Below are 23145 nucleotides of genomic sequence, written 5' to 3'. Positions count from 1 at the left end.
GATGAATGATGAATAAACAAAAATATATATAAATAAAATTGTGTCAACGTTTGTGTCTTACAGAAGAAAGTAATTGATGGTTTTGAACACGTTAAAGATCTGCTTCTAAGGTTCTTGACAGAAATTCATAGGATGGAAATAGCTTGGGTTATTTAGTAAAATAATAGTCTTTGAGGCTAATTTTTATTTCTGTTTTAAATGAATTATAATTAACATACAGTGTTGGGGCGCCTGGATGGCTCCCGTCGGTTAAGCGTCCGACTCTTGGTTTCAGCTCAGGTCGTGATCTCACGGTTCGTGAGTTCAAGCCCCACATTGGGCTCCGTGCTGACAGCATGGAGCCTGCCTGGGATTCTCTCTCTCCCTCTCTCTCTCCGCCCCTCCTCTGCTCTCTCTGTCTCTCAAAATAAATAAACTTAAAAAAATTAAAAAACGCAGTGCTAATATTTCAGGTGCACAGTATGATTCAAAAGTTCTATACTCAGTGTTCATCACTCTTAATCCCCTTCATCTCTTTCACGCATCACCCCACTCACCTCCCCTCTGGCAACCACCAGTTTGTTTTCTGTATTCGAGTCTGTTTTTTTTGTTTCTCTTTTTGTTCTTCATTTCTTTCTTAAATTCCGCATTTGAGTGAAATTATATGGTGTTTGTCTTTCTCTCTCTGACTTATTTCACTTAGCATTGTATCTTCTGGGTCCATCCATGTTGTTGCACATGGCAAGATTTTGTCCTGTTTAATGGCTGAGTAATATTCCATTATATACGTACACACACACACACACCCCGTCTCTTCTTTATCCATCTATGGATGCACACTTGAGTTGTTTCCATATCTTGGCTATTGTCAGTAATGCTACTATAAACATAGGGGTGTGTATATCTTTTCGAATTAGTGTTTTCATTTTCTTTGGGTAAATGGAATTCCAGTGGAATTACTGGATCATATGGTATTTCTATTTTGAATTTTTAAGGAACCTCCATACTGTTTTCCACAGTGACTGCACCACAGGCATTTTCATCAACAGTGTACCGATGCCCCTTTTTCTCCACAGCCTCACCAATACTTGGTATTTCCTGTGTTTTTGATTTTAGTCATTCTGACTGATTGATATCTCCTTGTGGGTTTGATTTGCATTTCCCTAATGATTAGTTAGGGATGTTGAGCATCTTCTCATGTGTCTGTTGGCCATCTGGATATCTTCTTTGGAAAAATGTCTATTTGGGTCCCCTGCTTGTTTTTAATCAGATTATTTGGTGTATTTTTGGTGTTGTATAAGTTATTTATATATTTTGGATATTAATGCCTTATAGGATATAGCATTTGCAAATATCTTCACCCATTGAGTAGGTTACCTTTTTGCTGATGGTTTCCTCCCCTGTGCAAAAGTCTTTTATTCGGGTGTAGTCTCAATAGTTTAATTTTACTTTTGTTTCTCTTGCCAGAGTAGACCTATCTAGAAAAACATCTCTATAGCTGATGTCAAAGCAATTATCACCTATGTTTTTTTCTAGGATTTTTATGGCCTCAGGTCTCACGTTTAGGTCTTTGACCCATTTTGAGTTTATTTTTGTGTATGGTGCAAAAAAGTGGTCCAGTTTAATTCTTTTGCATGTAGCTATCTCATCTTCCCAGTACCATTTGTTGAAGAGACTGTCTTTTCCCCACGGTGTCCTCTTGCCTACTTTGTCTTAGATTAGTTGACCAGAGATGTGTGGGTATATTTCCAGGCTCTCCTGTTCTGTTGATCTATATCTCTGTCGTTTGTGTCAGTACCATACTGTTTTGACTAATACAGCTTTGTCATGTATCTTGAAATCAGGGAACGTGATACCTCCATCTTTGTTCTTCTTTCTCAATATTGCTTTGTCTGTTTGAGGTCTTTTGTGGTTCCATACAAATTTTCGGATCGTTGGGGCACCTGGTTGGCTCGGTTGAACATCTGACTCTTGATTTCAGCTCAGATTATGATCCCCGGGTCATGGGATCAAGCCCCACATGGGCTTCATGCTGAGTGTGGAGCCTGCTTAAGGTTCTCTCTCCCTCTGCCACACTCGTGTGCTCTCTCAAATTGAAAAAACAAATTAGGATTATTCTAGTTCTGTGAAAAATGTTGTTGGCATTTTGATAGGGGTTGCATTAGATCTGTAGATTGCTTTGGGTGCTGTGGACATTCTAACAATACTGGTTCTAATCAGTAAGCGTGGAATACCGTTCCATTTATGTGTCATCTTCAATTTCTTTCATCAGTGTTTTATAGTTTTACCTTTATCTCCTTGATTACATTTATTCCTAGATGTTTTGTTATTTTTGGTGCAATTGTAAACATGATTGTTCTTTTTTTTTTTTTTTAACGTTTTATTTATTTTTCAGACAGGGAGAGACAGAGCATGAACAGGGGAGGGTCAGAGAGAGGGAGACACAGAATCCGAAACAGGCTCCAGGCTCTGAGCTGTCAGCACAGAGCCCGACGCGGGGCTCGAACTCACGGACCGTGAGATCATGACCTGAGCCGAAGTCAGATGCTTAACCGACTGAGCCACCCAGGCGCCCCTAAAAGAGGCTTTTGAGGGGCACCTGGTGGCTCGGTTGGTTAAGCATTCGACTTCAGCTCAGGTCATGATCTTACAGTTAGTGAGTTCCAGCCCCTCATGGGCTCTGTGTTGACAGCTCAGAGCCTGGAGCCTGCTTCGAATTCTGTGTCTCCCTCTCTCTCTGCCCTTCCCAGGCTTGTGCTCTGTCTGTCTGTCTCAAAAATAAACAAACATTAAAAAAAAAAAAATTTGAAAAGTGGCTTTTTGAAAGGATAGACTATAACCTGGATATTAGGCATGAGGATAGCCCATGAAATGACAAGGGGGAAAATGTCTTTGTGCTTTAGAACGAGGGATTTAGAGTCACGTCGTCCAGATTTTTATCCCAGATCTGTAGGCAAGTCACTTTCACTTTGTAAGATGCAAGGACCTTTATAAAAGGCAGAAAAAAATTAAAACACTTATTTCTTAGAGTCATTGTGGAGATTAAATGAGGTATGGTGTATGTTTGGAACCTTACACAAATTAACTGGTAAATATTGGCTGTTCTCAATTTAAGAATAGCTCCAACTAGATTCTCCCAGTGTATTGTCATCGAATGGTCAAGTTAGAGTTGAAGAACCATCAGATAATTGACGTTTTAAGAGGTGTCTTCACATATTCCATATGTATGTATGTGGTTGTGGGGTTTTGGGGCATGTTGATTGCCAATTTCTATGCAATTGGGATTGCAACAGTAACAAGTGGTGATTCTCAACAGGGTGAATTCTATTGTCCAGTAACATTCTCTGTTTTAGGAGATTTCCCCCTCTGTACTCATCAGTTAAGGGGCAGTCTGACATCATGGATAGCTTACAACTCCAGAAACCAAAAAGCTCGGGATCTATATGTTTCTAGGTCTGCCACTAGGGCAAGTCACTTCTCTGGTTCTCCAGTTTTTTATTTGTAAAAAAGGTAGGATTGGGCTAGAGTGGACCCTAGAGATCCATCTTATCAAGAGGTATTTAGGTCTTTTCTTTCTGTAGTGAGCCATAGAATTAGGAATATGTGTTGTTGTGTATGCATTCATGTGTATATATCTTCTGAGATTTTTATCAGAAATTAGATGATTTTCCTAATTATCAGGCACTGACCAAACGGAAGATTAGGTGGTTCCTAAGTACTTATTTGCTCCTCAGATGTTCGCCTAAAATCTTTTATCTGAAGGCTGCCGGGTGTCATTGACAGCAAGCTTGGATCATTTGGTAATTATAATTGCAGTTAAGTATACTTCTTTATGTAAATATAAATTAAGAAACTAGGGCATTGTAAAGAAAGACTAACAAAATAAATACAGCTGTGTAGATAGCTTCTCTAGATGGACTAACGTATGAATCATATGCAATTCCCTTAGCCAAGCAGAGACCCTCTTGACTCAGTGCTGCGGTCATAAACATGCTGATAGAGCATGTGGGCCCAGTGTTGGCAAATCTTGGATTTCTCTGCAGTAGGTGATTTTCCAGGATTAACAAGCCTATGATTCTAAGTCACAGATTATTCCTAGATCTGCCTCAAAAATAAAGACAGCTATTGAAAAATATAAAGCAATCCTCCTTCTTTAAATCACTACTATGCTCCTTCAATCTCCAATACATTTTCCTTTTACCACTGAAAGCAAAGTAAAATGTTCTCTTAAAAAAAAAAAGAGAAAAAAAATGCAGCCTATACAGGGGGTATTAATGTAAGAAGTCACGTTATATTTAGATTGGGGAAGAAGAATGTGTGTTTTGAGGTCAGTAATTGGAGCTAAGCCATAAGTGTGTGAATTCTCAATGATTTGAAAATGCTTACTGACTTGGAAAAAAATGTGTATGTTGAATTCTTTTCATTTTCCACTGGCTTTTAAAGGTTAGGATTGTATTACTTCTCTTCCCCTTAAAAAAAATGCTACGATGACTTAGATGAAATCGAAATTTCTGGGCCCATTATTCAAAACCCTTCACAACCCAGCCCCAACACCTTTTTTATTTTATCTCCTATTATTATTCCCTTCTCTACACTTTCCTCCAACTGTAGTCTCCAGGGGTTCTCATTACTCCCCAGTACCCCTGCATTTTCACACCTCTGCCTCTTTGCTTAGTCTGCTCCCCTGACCTAGGATGCCCTTTCTCCTACTCAGTCTACCTGACAGACTCCCGTCCCTTCTCCCAGATCCCTCTGAAGTGTTACCTGTCTTCATGAGTCTCTCTGGATCCTTTCCCGAGGCAGGTATCTCCCTCACCTGTGCTCCCATACAGAGCACTTTAAACGGCACCATTATTCACACCGTGTCAGAATTCTGTCCTCACATTCTCCTACCGCTGCTTCCCTCTGGAGCAAGGACCATGCTTTCTGCCAAAGTGAATAACAACATGTGTGCCTTTCTTGCAGGGGGAGAGCTATCCCGATTCAGATAAAATACAGGTTTTCTTTTCTTTTCATTCGTTATATATAATTTGGAGAATACAAAATGCAAAAAACAAAAAGGAGGAAATGAAATGGACCTCTAACCCTACTCCCTCAGAGGTTATGTTAACAGTTTAGTATACCTATTTCCAGTGAAAGCATACTTTTAAGAGGGACTGGGGTGTTTAAAATTAGAAAATTACCTACATGCTTACCAGATGATCCTAATTCTTGACTTTGCTGTTTCTTTGTTAGCTCACAGAGAGAATAATCATCCTCTTTGTGGTGATCACCAGTCAAGAGGAAGTCCAAGAGAAATACGTGGTGTGTGTTTTATTCATCTTTTGGAATCTATTGGATATGGTTAGGTAAGGAGGCAAAATAATCTCTTAAAACAAAGCCAAGTTGCTTTTCTACAATGCAACCAGTAATAGCCGCCTACGTTTGGTTACTGTGGATGAGAGAGAAAAACATAACCCCTTTGCAAATTATTTTATCTTGATATGGAAATGTATTTTTAGCGCTTTCCATAATGCGCATATCAGAGATAATGAAAACCTACTGCGGTATTACAAGAGCAAATCAGCGCATTCAGGTTTCCAGCAGAAAACTTGGCAAAACACCAGTTTGGAATAAACCTCACAGCTGTTTGCTAATGAAAGGCATTCCTTGCAATTGCTCTGGTCCATGTGACTCTAACAAGCAAAGCAAGACTTTTATCATATCCCAGTCAGGATTTCCAAAGTTGCTTTCTGTGAGTTCCAGAATATTTTAAATACAGGACCTCATCTCTCTGGGGGGAAAAAATGCACCTCCACATGCATTTATTTTTTTATTGAAGTATAATTAACATACAATGTTATATTAGTTTCAGGTGTACAACATAGTGATTGGACAGTTCTATACATTACTCATGCGGTGCTCACCGGGATAAGTGCAATCACCATCCGTCACCATACAATATCATCATAGTATTATCGGCTCTATTCCCTGTGCTGTACTTTTCGTCTCCAGGATACATTTTGAATACAATTCCACTGGGTTTGGATGACTTCTTGAAGTTATTTTATGGATTCCTTGGGAATCCTTGAACCTCAGGTTAAGAATCTTTTCCTCTAGATGATCTTCAGTTTCCTTGTATGTCGAAAACTTCTCAGAGATGGGTCTAGTCTTACCTTTACCAGCAGTGGGGTGAACAGTCCCCTTTGCTCAGAGGCTCATCTTGGGGAGGTGTCCTAACTGCGACTTCAGCTTTCACAATTGAGACCTGCTTCTCCCACTTGCAAGGTCTGGATGTGGTTAGGTAACAAACGAGCCATAGCATTTTAGCTGAGGTTATGTAAATTCTTTGTTTATTATATTGTCAGTAACCTAGCTGAGTTAAAATATTTCTAAATAATAGGTTGAGCCCCTAGAGTGAGTTAGAATGAACTATTTTGTTGAATTCTTTGTGGATATAATTTGTGTAAGCTATTTCTCATTTTTAACTGATAGTTTTGTAGAGTCGGGGCAAATTCCATGGACTTCTGTAGCCCATGACTTTGCGTTCCTGAGACCAGGAGCCCCGTCTGGGACTGTGACTTTCTGATGTCTTGTTCTCTGTTGTGCCCGAATTTCTCAGTGCCTGTTCAGTTTCAGATGAGCTCGGTTAGACCCATTAGAGAACAAAATGACTTAGCATCGGGAGCGGCATCATGATGTCCAGAAGGACTTTTTAACACAGAAGATCTTAGGATGAATCTCACCTCCACTATTTGCTATATAATCTTGGACAAATCACTGAGCCTTTAAAAACAAATAACAGAATTAAGATAATTCATGTACCTTAACATTCACCCTTTTAAAATATAAAATTTTGGGGTTTTAGGGTATTCAAAGATGTGTATAACTATCATCACTAATTCGAGGACATTTTCATTGCATTCAAAAGAAACCCCAAGCCTGTTAGCAGTAAAGTCCCCATTTTCTCCTCCTCTCAGCCCCTGGTAACCACTGACATACTCTCTGTATGAATTTGCTGGCATTTCATATGAATGGAATCATATGGTATGTAGCCGTTTGTGACTGGCTTCCTTCACTTAGCATAATGTTTTCAAGGTTTATCCATGTTATAACACATATCAGTATTTCCTCTTTATGGCTGAATAATACTCCATTATATCGATATACCACTTTTTATCCTTTCTCTAGTTGATGGACCTACTTTTTGGTTATGAGGAATACTGCTATAAACATCCATGTACAAGCTTTTGTGTGCACAAAGACTTTCATTTCTCCTAACTTAGAAGTGAAATCCCTGAGCACCTAACTAACCTTTCTGAAACTCAATTTCCTTTCTCTATCAAGTTGGGGAGGAATTATCTTCCCAGCTTACCCTAGAATGATGTTTTCGTAAATGCAAGGACTAGAAATTTGCCCAACCTAATAAAGGCATCCATAAAAAATCTGCATCCAAGTGATTGTTAATGTTGAAAAGTGGATGCTTTCCTCCTACACCCAGGAATGAGACAAGGATGTCCACTCTTGCCACTTGTGTTCAACATTATACTGGAAGTTCCAGCCAAGTTCTGGCAGTTGGGCAAGAAAATTATGTGAAAGGCAATCATATTAGACAGGAAGGAGTGAAGTCTCTATTGGCAGGTGATATGATTTTGTACATAAGTCATAAGGAATCCACTAAAAATATTAGAACTAGTAAACTGGTAAAGGCCATAGAATACAAAACCAACATACAAAAGTCAATTGTATTCTATACACTTGCAATGGCCTATCCTAAAATAAAATTAAGAAAAACCGTTTCATTTATAAAAGCATCAAAAAAAAAAAAAAAGTACTTAGGCATAAATTTAACAAAAGATATGTAGAACTTGTCCCTTGAAAACTATAAACTATTGTTGGGAGAAATTTAAAAATATCTAAATAAATACAAAGATAACCCGTGTTTATGGGCTGAAGACTTAATGTTGTTAGGACTGCAAAACTCTGCAAACTGATCTACACATTCGGTGCAATCCTTATCAGAATCCCAGCTGGCTGCTTGGAGAAAATTGCGAAGCTGATCTGAAAACTCGTGTGGAAATTCAAGGAACTTAGAATAGCCGCAGCAATCTTGAAGAGGAAGAACATGGTTGAACGACTCACACTTCTCAGTTTGAAAACTTCCTACAAAGCAATAATAATCAAGAATGTGATCCTGGCGTAAGGATATACCATAGAATAGACTTGTTAGTCCAGAGATTAAACTCTCACGTTTATAGTAAATTGATTTTTCACAAGGCTACCAAGACAATTGTTGGAGGGCAAAAAGTCTTTTTAACAAATGGTGCTGGGACAACCAGATGTCCACCTGAATGGACCCTTACCTCCCCCAATACACAACAATTAAAATGGATCAAAACACTGAATGTAAGATCTAAAACTATAAAACTCTGAGACGAACATGTAGGGGTAAACCTTCATGGTTTTGGATTTGGTAGTGGATTCTCAGACACCAAAAACACAAGCAATGAAAGAAAAAAGATACATTGGACTTCATCAAAAGTGGCTTTAAACATATGAGAAGATGCTTATCTACTCTTGTACTAAAAAGAAAAATAGGGGCGCCTGGGTGGTTCAGTCAGCTGAGCGTCCGACTTTGGCTCAGGTCATGATCTTGTGGTTCGTGAGTTCGAGCCCCGCGTTGGGCTCTGTGCTGACAGCTCAGAGCCTGGAGCCTGCTTTGGATTCTGTGACCCTCTCTCTCTCTTTCTCTGCCCCTCCCCTGCTCACGCTCTGTCTCTCCCTCTCTCTCAAAAATAAACATAAAAATTTTTTTAAAGAAAAATAGATGCTATTTTTCACTTAGATTGGTAAAAATCAAGTTTGATAACCTGCCATGTTTAATGAAGGCTCACGCTGTTGGTGTATAATATCTGTACCCATAGATAAGCAAATGCAAAACTATTTAAGAGAATACATAAGAAACTGGCATTGGTCACTGCCTCTGAGGAATGGAATTGGGGTCTTAGAAGGGGAGAAAGATTTCGTTTTCTCCATGTTTTCAGTGTCAGATTTCTTGGGTTTTTGTTTGTTGGTGGGTTTTTTTGTTTTTGCTATAGTATGCATTGCCTATTCCAGTAGTTCTCAAAGTATAAACAGATACCTGACCAGTGACACCAGCATCACCTGGAACTTGTTTATAATACAACTTCACAGGCTCTACCTCACATTCCCTAAATGAGACACTCGGGAGAGGGCCTAGCAATTTGTACTTTGCCAAGACCTCTGGGTGACTCTGATGTATGCTTAAGCTTGAGAATCACTGCCCAGTCGGAGAAACAAAAAGATGTGTGCTATTTCATCTATTACATCACGAAGGCAGGTGTAAAACCACCTACTGCACCCAAAACAAGATTCTAAGGTCAGTTCTTTTAATTGATCATACGACAAGGCAAAGGGATGCCAAACACGGATTTAGAAGTCACACCTTTATTTTAAAAATTCATTCCCTAGATATTTACGAGTCTGTCCGTCTTAAAACACTTAGCCATGTGCTCCATAAAATGGGCTTAGCTTCTGAGTGGAATTGAAGTCACTGATCAGGGAAGCTTGTAACTGTAATTCACTGAGGGATAGGAGTTACCTTTTTCTTTGTTCATTTCCATAATTATCCATGATCCACCCCCTGAGACAAACCAGACTGACACAGTTCCCTTCCCCTTATTATTAGTGTTTTAACCTCTTCTCCTGCTTAAATGCTAGGAAGTAAAGTTTGGACTTTGCACTTTCCAGTTATATTTCTGTGTTTAATTACAGTGTAAGCTATTTTCTTCCCTTGTTATTTCCCAGACATCAGCAGGAAATGTTGATGAGCTCCTTGTCTCCTTTTAGGTACACTTACAGCATGTTGTCAGTCATAGGAATATCCTATGCTGTCTTGACCTGGCTCAGTCAAACGCTGTGGATGCCGATTTATCCTTTGTGTGTTCTCGCTGAAGGTAAGCAAAGAGTGACTTTGCAGTGTTGCTTACTGACAAAGCAATCTAGTTATAATGGCTCACTAAACTTTTTGATGATTAAATTACTATTTTTGCTACCGCTGACGGCTGACCCAGTGTATCATTCCTGGCACACTTCCCTTGATGCAAAAAAGCCGAGCATTAAGAAACAAAGTTGGAGGGGGCAGCAGCTTTGCTCAGTAGACAAAATATTGGGTGAGGAATGAAGACATCTGAGTACAGGCCCTTAAGTTCATTAACTTGTTATATGAGTTGTAACCTTTCAGTGTACTCATGCAAAAGGGGTTTAACATTTAGTGACTCAGTGGTTATGTTTAATGCATAGAAATTCAGTTCCCTCTGGCGGGACTATCTTTCCTACTTAACTGTCTCCCATGCATCACACTCTGCCAGGAATAGACTCTACCTTTATTTTTATTTTATTTTATTTTATTTTATTTTATTTTATTTTATTTCTTTTATTTATTTATTTATTTAATTTAATATAATTTATTGTCAAATTGGTTTCCATTCAACACCCAGTGCTCATCCCAACAAGTGCCCTCCTACCTGCTCATTACCCACTTTCCCCTCACCCCCACCCCCCACCTATAGTTTGTTCTCAGTCCTTAAGAGTCTCTTATGGTTTGCCTCCCTCACTCTCTGTAACTTTTTTTTCTCCCCTTCCCTCCCCCATGGTCTTCTGTTAAGTTTCTCAAGATCCACGTATGAGTGAAAACATATGATATCTGTTCTTCTCTGACTGACTTAGTTCACTCAGCATAATACCTTCCAGTTCCATCCACATTGCTGCAAATGGCCAGATTTCATTCTTTCTCATTGCCGAGTAGTATTCCATTGTATATATAAACCACATCTTCTTTATCCATTCGTCAAGTTGATGGACATTTAGGCTCTTTCCATAGTTTGGCTGTTGTTGGAAGACTCTACCTTTAGATCAGTCATCAGTTTCTCAGGGAAGCCTTCCTCAACTTTCTCAACTCAGTCCTACCCCCCACCCCCAGTACAGCATCATGAATCTGTCTTTTACAAGACCTATCTCAGGTATAATTAGACATTTGTGTGTTTCTTTGATTAATGCCTATTTTCTGTCTAACCTCTGATATCTTTGGGGATAGAAGGTTGTCTGTGTTTCCTTGCTTTCTTTCTCATACATACCTAATATACATGCTCAATAAACACTGAATGAATTACTGAATACAATATAAAGTAAGCTAGTTACTTAGCCTAAATGTAAAACTAAAACTTAAATAATCTGCTTGCAAAAAGCTTGAGGATATAAGGGGACTATATACTTCCTTCTGTAATGGATTTGGCAGACTGGTAGGAAACTTTCTGAAACAGACATTAAGAATTTTGAAAACAGAAGGCATAAACAAATTAAGAAAGCATATTGAGATAATTGAGGGAAAATATACAGAAAGAAATTTAACATAAAATGGTGACATTGGTGATAATCTTAAAGGGTATACATTATAGCCACATGTTTTCTATCTGCCAATGACCAGAGAAAGTTTATATTATAATAAATCACAATAGGTAGAACTTTAAAATGTGTTTTGCTTTTAAAAGAATTACTAATTTTTAGAAAAAACTATGCCAAGAGACTCTAGAGAATACTCCTGAAAATTGTAAAACAAAACAAAACAGAATTACTTATTTCTTTGAGAATGGAGTCCTTCACTCATTGAAACATTTATTAAGTACATTCCTTTGTTGTATCATATGAAAAATACCATAAAGAATATACAAAGGAATAAAGTAGAAATATGACTGATCTTTTCCTAAACATAAAGGATGAATAGCTGTATAGAAAGCTTTTTCATTCTTGTTATTTGGTAATGTTAAGTCTTCTCCTTTCTGGGAAATCCATGTTCCTGTATGTTTGCCATAAAACCTATTTCTTTTATTGACATTAGATTCATAAACTTACTGCAATTAAAAAGCAAAGTGTATGCAGAAAGAATCCTGGAAGCATATGTGACAAAATATCAATAATGATTCTGGGGGGCACAGAATAGAGGTAACTGTAGTTTTATCTTTATGTATTTCTATAGATTCCAAATGCCTCAAAGTATAAAAATACGTAGTTAAGACAATCTACCTGACTTTTGATAACTCTAATATTTTTTAGTAATCTTTTTTTAGTTTCCCATACAATAATATAAAAGACAAAGACCAAGTTCTTTAGATAACCAAATCAACTGTTGTTACTGATAAAATGCTGGAGACTCAGGTGCAGCAAGTGGAAATCTTAGATGGCACGTGTTGCTGTCAACTGCAGATCCTGGGTCCATGACCCTCATCGTGCTCAGGCTTCTCTAACAGCTTTGGTTGCCTGACATTTCCTCGGTCTTAAAATTAAAAAAAAAAATTTTTTTTTAATGTTTATTTTGTTTTTGAGAGACAGTGAGAGAGAGAGAGAGAGAACGTGAGCAGGCAAGGGGCAGACAGAGAGGGAGACACAGCATCATCCAAAGCAGGCCCCAGGCTCTGAGCTATTAGCACACAGCCCCACGTGGGCTCGAACTCATGAACTGCGAGATCATGACCTGAACCGAAGTTGGACACTTAACCAAGTGAGCCACCCAGGCGCCCCCAAAATCCTTTTATTGAAAAGTAATTTTAGACTCACGAGAAGTTACAAAAATCGTGCGTTGTTCCCATGTACCCTTCACCCACTTATCCTAATAACATCTTTTTTTTTTATTTTTTTATTTTTTTAACGTTTATTTATTTTTGAGACAGAGAGAGACAGAGCATGAACGGGGGAGGGGCAGGGAGAGAGGGAGACACAGAACCAGAAGCAGGCTCCAGGCTCTGAGCCATCAGCCCAGAGCCCGACGCGGGGCTCGAACTACGGTCGGTGAGATCGTGACCTGAGCCGAAGTCGGACGCTCAACCGACTGAGCCACCCAGGCGCCCCTGTCCTAATAACATCTTAACATAACCATAGGACATTATTATTTCATGAAATGTCATAAAGTAATCTATATGTGAGATATAATTTCATAGAACCTTCTTTATTGAAGTATAACAGACAATGCTATATTAGTTTCAGGTATACAACATATTGATTCAACAATTCCATACATTACTCATTGCTTCCCACAGTAAGTGTAGTCACCAGCTGTCACTCTACATTATTACAATATTTTTGACTATGACACCCTATGCTGTACTTTTCATTTGTCTTACTCATTTTATAACTGGAAGTTTGTACTTCTTAATCCCCTTTGTCTATTTAGCCCATCCCCACCACCCCCCCCAACCACCTCCCTAACTGGCAACTGCAAGTTGGTTCTCTATATTTAAGTCTATTTCTTGTTTATCTTTTATATTCCACATATAAATGAAAGTATATGGTATTTGTCTTTCTCTGTGTATTTCACTGAGCATAATACCCTAACTATCTGATTGATAAGTTCTTTGTGTATTTTGCATATCAAACCCTTGTCAGATATTTCACTTTCAAATATCTTCTCCCATTCACTAGGTTGCCTTTTTGTTTTGTTGATGCTTTCCTTTGCTGTACAAAAGCTTTTTATCTGGGGGCGCCTGGGTGGTTCTGTTGGTTAAGCAGCTCTTGATTTAGGCCCAGGTCATGATCTCACAGTGCATGAGATGGAGCCCTTGCTTGGGATTCTCTCCCCCTCTCTCTATGCTCCTTCCCCCCTCTCAAAATAAAATGAACAAACAATTTTTAAAAATAAAAAAAAATTTTTTAAAAGCTTTTTATTTTGATGTAGTCCCAATGATTTAATTTTGGTTTCATTTCCCTTGCCTAAGGAGACATACCTGTAAATATGTTGCTAAGGGTGATGGCCAAATTACTGCTTATGTTTTCTTGCAGGAGTTTTATGGTTTCACGATTCACATTTAGGTCTCTAATCCATTTTGAGTTTATTTTTGTGTACAGTGTAAGAAAGGGGCCAGTTTCAATCTTTTGCATATAGCTGTCCCATTTTCCCAGACCATTTATTGAAAAAACTATCTTTTCCCCATTGTAAATTCTTGCCTTTGTCATTGATTAATTGGCTATATATGCATGGGTTTATTTCTGGGTTCTCTATCTTGTTCCATTGACCTGTGTATCTGTTTTAATACCATACTGTTTTGATTACTACAGCTTTGTTGCCTATCTTGAAATCTGGAATTTGCGTCCGGCTGTGTTGTTCTTTCTCAAGATTTCTTTGTCAATTCAAGGTATTTTGTGGTTCTATACAAATTTTAGGATTATCTGTTCTAGTTCTATGAAAAATGCCATTGGTGTTTTTATAGGGATTGCATTGAATCTATAGTTTGCTTTGTGTAGTATGGCTCTTTTAATGATATTTTTCCAATCCATGAGCATGTTTGTGTCATCTTCAGTTTCTTTCATCAGTGTCTTACAGTTTTCAGAGTGTAGGTCTTTCACTTCTTTGGTTAAGTTTATTCCTAGGTATTTTATTCTTTTTGGTGCAACTGTACATGGTTAGTAGTATATAGAAGAAATGGAACAGATTTCTCTGTTACTTTTGTATCTTGCAAATTTACTGAATTTATCAATTCTAATAGTTTTTCAGTAGAGTCTGTAGTATTTTCTGTATATAGTGTACCATGTCATCTGCAAATAATCTTGGTTAACTTCTTCCTTGGCAATTTGGAAACCTCTTATTTCTTTTTCTTGTCTGATTGCTGCAGCTAAGACTTCCAGTACTCTGTTGAATAAAAGTGGTGAGAGTGGACATCCTTGTCTTGTTCCTGATCTTAGAGAAAAAGCTTTTTTTTCACCATTGAGTATGATGTTAGTTGTGGGTTTTTCATAGGTGGCTTTATGGTATGTTTCCTCTAAACCCATTTTATTGAGAGTTTTTATCATGAATGGATGTTGTATTTTGTCAAATGCTTTTTCTGCATCCTTTGAAATGGTCCAGCGGGTTTTCTGTTTCATCTTGTTAATGTGATATGACACGTTGAGTGATTTGCAAATATTGAATCACTCTTGCATCCCTGGAAAATCCCACTTGTTTGCAGTGAATGATCTTTTTAATGTATTGTTGTATGCAGTTTGCTAATATTTTATTGAGGATTTTTGCACTATGTTCATCAGAGATAACTGGCTATAGTTTTATTTTTTAAACAGTCTTTGGTTTTGCAATCAGGCCTTGTAGAATGAATTTGGAAGTTTTCCATCATCTTCTATTTTTTTGAGAAGACTTAAACACTTCTTTAAATGTTTGGTAGAATTCATCTGTGAAGCCATCTGGTCCCAGACTTTTGTCTGTTGGGAGATTTTGATTACTGATTCACTTTCATTACTAATAGTAATTTGCCTGTTCAAATTTTCTGTTTCTTCCTGAATCACTTTTGGGAGATTGTATGTTTCTAGGAATTTATCTGTTTCTTCTAGATTGCCCAATTTGTTGGCATGTAATTTTTCATTCTATTCTCTTACAATCCTTTGTATTTCTGTGGTATCAGTTGTTATTTCTTTTCCTTCATTTTTTACTTTAGTCCTCTTTTCTGATGAATCTGGCTAAAGGCCATCAATTTTGCTTATCATTTCAAAGGGCAGCTCTTGGTTTGATTGATCTCTTCTGTCATTTTTTTAGTTTACTTTTTACTTTTTTCTGCCATAATCTTCATTATTTCCTTCCTTCTACTTTCTACTAGCTTTGGGCTTTCTTCTTTTCCTGGCTCCCTTAGGTGTAAGGTTAGGTTGTTTGAAAGTTATTCTTGTTTCTTGAGATAGGCCCGTATTGCTATAAACTTCTCTTATAGAACTGCTTTTGCCATGGCCCAAAGATTTTGGACTGCAGTGTTTCCATCTTCATTTGTCTTCCTGTATTTTTTGATTTCCTCTTTGATTTCTTTGTTGACCCATTTGTTGTTTAATAGCATGTTGTGTAGCCTTCCTCTATTTGTGTTCTTTCCAAAATTTTTCTTGTAATTGATTTCTAGTTTCATACTGTTGTGGTTGGGAAAAAATGCTTGCTATGACTTCAATCTTCTTAACATTTTTGAGGCTTGTTTTGTGGCCTAACATTTGATCTGTCCTGCAGAATGCTTCATGTGCACTTAAAAAGAATGCATATTCTGTTTTTTAATGGAATGTTCTGTAGGTATCTGTTAGGGTTGTCTAGTTTAATGTGTCATTCACAGCCACTATTTCCTTGTTGATTTCCTGTCTGGATGACCTGTCCATTGATGCATGTGGGGTGTTAAAGTCCTCTCTTATTGTATTACTCTCAGTTTCTCCTTTTATGCCTGTTAATTGCTTTGTGTAATTAGATGCTTCTTTGTTGGGTGAATAGATGTTTACAATTGTCACACCCTCTTGGACTGATCACTTCATCATTATGTAGTACCTCTGTCTCTTGCTACAGTCTTTGTTTTAAAGTCTATTTTGTCTAATATAAGTATTGCCACCCTGTTTCCTGCCCCATTTGCCTTGTATAGGTTTTTCCATATCTTCACTTTCAGTCCGTATGTGTATTTAGGTCTGAAGTGAGTCTCCTGTAGGCAGAAATGGATGGGTCTTGGTTTTGGTTTTTTTGTTTGTTTTTAAATTTTTTTTTTTTTTCAACGTTTATTTATTTTTGGGACAGAGAGAGACAGAGCATGAATGGGGGAGGGGCAGAGAGAGAGGGAGACACAGAATCGGAAACAGGCTCCAGGCTCTGAGCCATCAGCCCAGAGCCTGACGCGGGGCTCGAACTCACGGACCGCGAGATCGTGACCTGGCTGAAGTCGGACGCTTAACCGACTGCGCCACCCAGGCGCCCCTTTTGTTTGTTTTTAAAATCCTTTCAGTCACCCTATAGGTGCAGTTAGTTCACTTCCATTTAAAGTAATTATTAATAGATATGCACCTATTGCCATTTAATTCATCGTTAACAACAACTTGGTTGTTTTCAGAATTCTGTTCCTTTCTTCTCTTGCTCTCTTCCTTTGTGGTTTGATGGCTTGCTTTTGTGTCACATTTGGATTCCTTTCTCTTTATTTTTTGGTGTATCTATTGTAGGTTTTTGATTTGTGGTTGCCATTGGGTTCAAATATAACATCTTATGTGTGTAATGGTCTGTATTGAGTCGATGGTCACCTAAGTTTGAACACATTCTAAAAGGTTTTACTTCCTCCTCCATGTCTTATATAAACGATGTCATATCTTTTTTTTTTTTTTTTTTTTTTTAAATTTTTTTTTTCAACGTTTATTTTTGGGACAGAGAGAGACAGAGCACGAACGGGGGAGGGGCAGAGAGAGAGGGAGACACAGAATCGGAAACAGGCTCCAGGCTCCGAGCCATCAGCCCAGAGCCCGACGCGGGGCTCGAACTCACGGACCGCGAGATCGTGACCTGGCTGAAGTCGGACGCCCAACCGACTGCGCCACCCAGGCGCCCCAACGATGTCATATCTTACATATTTCCTTTTTGTGTATCACTTAAATTTTATAGATATAATTGATTTTACTACTTTTGTGTTTAAACCTCCATGCTGGCTTTATAATTGGTTAGTCTACCACCTTTACGGTATGTTTGCTTTTTACCTGTGAAACTTTTCCTTTTATAACTTTCTTTTAGTTATGTCCTAAAAGCAGTTTTTGCTGCTTTAAAAATTCACTCTATATCACTACTTTTTGCCATATCAATTATTATGGTTGAATAATAATTGGTGTGGACGTCCTTGGATTCATCTTTTTGAGGCTTTATGTGCTTCCTGAAGCTGGATATCTCTTTTCTTTCCCAGATTAGGGAAGTTTTCAGTTATTTCTTCAAATAATTTTTCCACTCCCTTTCTCTCTCTCTCTCTCTTCTGGGATCCCTTTAATGCAAATATTGTTACTCTCGATAATGCTGAGTTCCCTTATCGGATGTCACTTTTTTCCTTCCTGCTCTTCAGCTTGATTGCTTTCCATTATGTTGTCTTCCAGATTGTTGTGTTCTTCTGCATCCTCTAATCTGCTCTGGATTCCTTCTGGTGTATTTACTTCGTTTTTTGAATTCTTCAGCTCTAACTGGTTCTTTTGTATATTTTCTCTTTGTTGGAGTTCTCATTGAGATCTGAGATCATCTACTCTTTTTTCACACCCAGCGATTATCTTTATGACCATTACTTGGAACTCGTTATCAGGCACATCAGTTACCTGTTTCATTTAGCTCTTTTACTGTGATTTTGTTCTTTCCTTTGGGCCATATTCCTCTGTCTCCTCATTTTGTCTGTGTTTTTGTGTATCAGGTGAGTCAGCATCTCCTGGTCTTTTTTTTTTTTTAATGTTTATTTTTGAAAGAGAGAGAGTGCGAGCGCGTGAGCATGAGCGGGGAAGGGGCAGAGGCAGAGGGAGACACAGAATCTGACACAGGCTCCAGGCTCTGAGCTAGCAGCACAGAACCTGACGTGGGGCTCAAACTCACAAGCTGTGAGATCATGACCTGAGCCAAAGTCAGACGCTTAACCGACTGAGCCACCCAGGTGTCCCTGCATCTCCTGGTCTTGAAAATAGTGGCCTTATGTTGAAGAGATCCTGTGGCGTCCTGTAGCACAACTCCCCCTTGGTCTTCAAAATCAGGAATGTCCCCTGTGCGGGTTGCCTATGCCCTACTGTTATGGCTGAGCTGCAGTTGCCTTCAGTGCAGCCAGCTGCTATGACCCACTTTGCCTGCTTCGGGCACACGGGGCAGGGTTTGATCCCTATGGTATTGAGACGGCTGTTTGAAGCCTCTGTAACTAGTTGGTGGGTAGACCGACAAGTGGAATTACTGGAGAGTACAGTGCTCCTATATTTAATTTTTGAGACACCTCCATACTATTTTCCACACTGGCTGCACCTGTTTATATTCCTAGTAACAGTGTAAGAGGGTTCCCCTTTCTCTACAGCCTTGCCAACACTTGTTATTTCTTTTCTTTTCTTTTTTCTTTTTCTTTTTGTACTAGCCATCCTGGGAGGTGTGAGGTGATATCTCATGATTTTGACTTGCATTTCTGTGATGACTAGTGATGCTGAGCATCTGTAGGTCTTCTCTGGAGAAATGTATGTTCATGTCTTCATGTTTTTGCATTGCATTGTGTTTTTGGTGTTGAGTTGTAGAAGTTCTTCATGTATTTTGGATATTAATGCCATGTAAGATACATACCTTGCATTCTCCCATTCAGTAGGGTGCCTTTCTGTTTTGTGAATGGTTCCTTTCACTGTGCAAAATTTCATTTTGGTGTAGTCCCAATTTTGCTTTTGTTGTCCTTGTCTGAGGAGACCTACCCCTAAATATGTTCCTAAGGGAAATATCCAAGAGTATAATGCCTATGTTTTCTTCTAGGAGTTTTGTGGTTTCAGGTTTCACATTTAGGTCTTTTATCCATTTCGAGTTTATTCTTGTCTATAATAAGGGGTCCAGTTTCATTCTTTTGAATGTGGCTGTTCAGCTTTCCCAGCATCATGTATTGAAGTGACTGCCTTTTTCCCATTGTAAATTCTTGCCTCCTTTGTCATAGATTGACCATATAAGCATGGTTTGTTTATTGGCTCTCTACCCTCTTCCATTAATTTTTGTGTCTATTTTTGTGCTAGTACTGTTTTGATCATATCGGGTTTGTTGTATACCTTGGAATATGCAGTTGTGATACCCCCAGCTGTGTTCTTTCTCAAGATTGCTTTGGCTATTCAAGGTCTTTTGTGGTTTCATATAAACTCTAGGATGATTTATTCTAGTTCCATGAAAAATGCTATTGGTATTTTGATAGGGATTATACTGAATCTGTAGTTTGCTTTGGGTAGTATGTACTTTTTTTTTTTTTATGTTTATTTATTTTTAGAAAGAGAGAGTAAGCGGGAGGGAGAGAATCCCCAGCAGGCTCTGCACCGTCAGTGCAAGCCTGATGCAGGACCTGAATTCACAACTTGTGAGATCATGACCTGAGCTGATGTCAGACACTTACCCGACGAAGCCACCCAGGCGCCTTGGGTACTGTGGACATTTTAATGATAATTCTTCTAGTCCACGAGCTTGGTGTATCTTTCCATTTGTTTGTGTTGTCTTCAGTCTCTTCCTTCAGTGTCTTAACAGTTTTCAGAGTATAGATGTTTTACCTCCTTGGCTTATTCCTAAGTATTTTGTTTGGTGCAACTGTTAATGGGATTGTTGTTTTCTGAATTTTTCTTTCTGCTATTTTATTAGTATATAGAAACGCAGCTGATTTCCATGTGTTAATTTTGTAACCTGCAACTTTCCTGAATTCGTTTGTTACTTCTGTTTTTTTGGTGACATCTTTAGGATTTTTATGTACAGTATCATGTCTTGTGCAGTGAGTCTTGTGCATGTCTTCCTTTCCAATTTGGATGCCTCTTAGTTCCTTTTCTTGTCTGATGTGGCTAGGACTTCTAGTACTTTGTTGGATAAAGTGACAAGAGTGGACAGCTTGACTTGTTCCTGATCCTAGAGGGAAAGCTCTTAGTTTATCACTATGATTTTAGCTTTGGGTTTTTAATACGTAGCCTTTATTATGTTGAGGAATATTTTCTCTAAACCCACTTTGTTGCATTTTTATCATGAACAGATGTTTTGTCAAGTGCTTTTTCGTCATCTATTGATTGTGATTTTTATCTTTTGTTGATAGGGTGTACCACGTCGACTGCACATATCGGACCATCCTAGCATCCCCATAGTCAATCCCACTTAATTGTGGTAAATGGTCCTTTTCACGTATTGTTGAATGTGGTCTGCTAATTTGTTGAGGATTTTTGCATCTATGTTCATTAGGGATAATGGCTTGTATTTAGAGGGAGGGTGGTGGGAGGGGGTAGTCTCTTTGCTTTTGATGTAAAGGTAAAGCTGGCCTCATAGAATGCATTTGGAAGCTTCCCTTACTATTTTTTTTTTTAGAATCGATTGATGTGAGTAGGTATAAACTCTTCTTTAAATGTTTGTTAAAATTCACCTGTGAATCCAGTTGGTCCTGGACTTCTGTTTGGGAAGTTTGTAAAGTATCGATTCAAGGTTGTTTCTAATAATGGGTCTATTCAGATTTTCTATTTTTTCCTGATTCGATTTTGGAAACGTGTTATGTTTCTAGGAATTTATTTCTTCTAAGTGGCCCAATTTGTTGGCATCGAAATTTTCATAGTAGTCTTGTAATCTTTTGTATTTCTGTGGGTCAGTTTTTATTTCTACTATTTTCCGATTTTAGTTTAGTCTCCTTTTCTCTTGAGGAGCTTGGCTAAAGGTTTATTAATTTTATCTTTTCAAGGAACCATCTCTTGGTTTCATTGATATTTTCTTTTTTTTAAGTCTCTATTTCATTCATCCCTGGTCTGATCTTTATAATTTCCTTCCTTCTTCTAACCTTGTATCCTGCTGAATTTTAAGGCTCCCCAAAATTAGCCCCACTGGATTTCAAGGCCACATGTCATAGGGACTCGTTCTCACGGCAGTCCCCCAGTGCCAGGGCGCTCTGCGGTGGTTCCTTACTTCCTTGTGCTTCCAGGCTTGTGGTGTCCCCTCCGTTTGTGGTTAGTCTCACTAGGGTTTTGGTTTCCAACCACATCTCCACCCCTCCTACCCTGTTCCATGTGGCCTTCTCTCTCAATTCGCTGTGGAAGGTCTGTCCTGTGTTCAGGACGTTTTCAGAGTTGTGCAGATGTAGCTGTTACTTTGGCGTGTCCATGGGTTGAGCTGAACTCAGGCTCCTCCTACTTCACCATCTGCTCCCTCTCTGAACCTCCATCTCTTTATCTGACCCCAGCCTCCTCCCTCAAACTTCTTTAGGCCACCATTTCTCCCAGAGTTGCTCAGAAGTCTTTAAAAGTTCTACTAGTGGGTGGGGAGGACGGAGGAGCTATTTGAAGGCCAGTTAAGCTGAGGAGATGTTGAGTGAAACCAGTTTCTTTGTTGCAGAGCTTTTCAGAATCTCTACTGCACTGATAGGCGTTTTGAAACTCCAAAGAGAGCAACCGTATGCCACATTTTTCGGATTCATCAACCTATCCATCCATCCCTATCAGTGGCTAAGGAGACAAGTATTGGGGGATACCACTTTAAGAAACATTGTAAACTGTTTCTCTGTGGGCATAACCAAGTGTAAAATGAACAACAACAAAAAAATTCAAGTCACACCGTTGTCATGGTCTTGCCAGTTTAGTCGTTCACATTTCTTTGTTAAACTGTAGCTTTAGCTGTGGGATTCAGCAGTGGTCACAACCGTCATTGTAAAATTCAAAATATCCATCCATACACACACGCACACACACGGGTATTTGTATATACACACACACACCCATCCCTGTAGCAATATGAGAGGAAACTCACAATTCTTTCTTTCTTCTTTAAACAGCATTTGCCATCTATCAGTCGCTGCCTTATTTCGAATCATCTGGCACGTACTCCACGAAGCTGCCTTTCGACTTAGCCATCTATTTCCCATACGTGCTGAAAATGTATCTCATGATGCTCTTTATAGGTAAGTGGCTTTTGTTTTTGCATTCTTCCTGTGCTTTCTGGTTTGTGCTGCTATCTACCTTAGCAGAAAGGTCTGCAAACACGGGAGAGGCAGAAAAGGAAGCCCGGCATGATGGACTAGATCTTGTTAGTAAAGCACCTCGAAGTTATAATGCTTTTTGCAGGACATCACAAGATCAGATATATCAGTGTTTCACCGTATAAACACGAACAGTTTCCGTAGCAGGTAACATACCTGCAGTTGTAGGAAATGTAGAAGTTTGACCGTGGAGGGGCGCCTGAGTGGCTCAAACATCGGACTTTGGTTCAGGTCATGATCTGACAGTTTGTGAGTTCGAGTCCCGCGTCGGGCTCTGTGCTGACACCTCAGAGCCTGGAGCCTGCTTCGGATTCTGTGTCTCCCTCTCTCTCTGCCACTCCCTGGCTCATGGTCTGTCTCTCAAAAATGAATGAACATTAAAAAAAAAAAAAAAAAAAAAAAAGTTTGACCATGGACATAGTGATCTACAGAGAAAACACAGATGTCAAACGATGCAAGCTTGGCCATTCTGGTTTTCCCATTTATATCGATTTTGTTTCCTGTTTGTTTGGTTTTATGTGCTAGCGTTTCCCCAGCAGGCAAGTGGGAGTAGGTGCTAAAAACACAAGAAAAATGTGTGGGACAAACACTTGGAGTTGAGAAAATTTAACTGGCAGAGGACTTCCACGATTACGTTTCACTCTCTGCAGCTCTAACCTTCCCCAGTCCCCAAGAGAGT

The 23145-nt window shown here is 38.8% G+C and overlaps 1 protein-coding gene across 5 annotated transcripts in view; it reads left to right on the top strand.

Moving 5' to 3' along the window:
- Nucleotides 1-23145, top strand: part of HACD4 (3-hydroxyacyl-CoA dehydratase 4) — a 38371-nt gene that overhangs the window by 12642 nt on the left and 2584 nt on the right. For 4 of the 5 annotated variants that reach the window (XM_045468733.1, XM_045468730.1, XM_045468729.1 and 1 more), the window contains 3 exons: nucleotides 5215-5327; nucleotides 9829-9935; nucleotides 22263-22388. In XM_045468733.1, the coding sequence (XP_045324689.1) occupies nucleotides 5215-5327; nucleotides 9829-9935; nucleotides 22263-22388 (346 nt within the window). The remainder of the gene's footprint in view (nucleotides 1-5214; nucleotides 5328-9828; nucleotides 9936-22262; nucleotides 22389-23145) is intronic. The other variant, XM_045468732.1, reaches the window with a different exon arrangement.

The sequence above is a fragment of the Leopardus geoffroyi genome, chromosome D4, assembly GCF_018350155.1.
Source record: "Leopardus geoffroyi isolate Oge1 chromosome D4, O.geoffroyi_Oge1_pat1.0, whole genome shotgun sequence".
NCBI lineage: Eukaryota > Metazoa > Chordata > Mammalia > Carnivora > Felidae > Leopardus > Leopardus geoffroyi.
The sequence above is the reverse complement of the archived record's forward strand: the minus strand, read 5'-3'. Positions and strand labels throughout refer to the sequence as shown.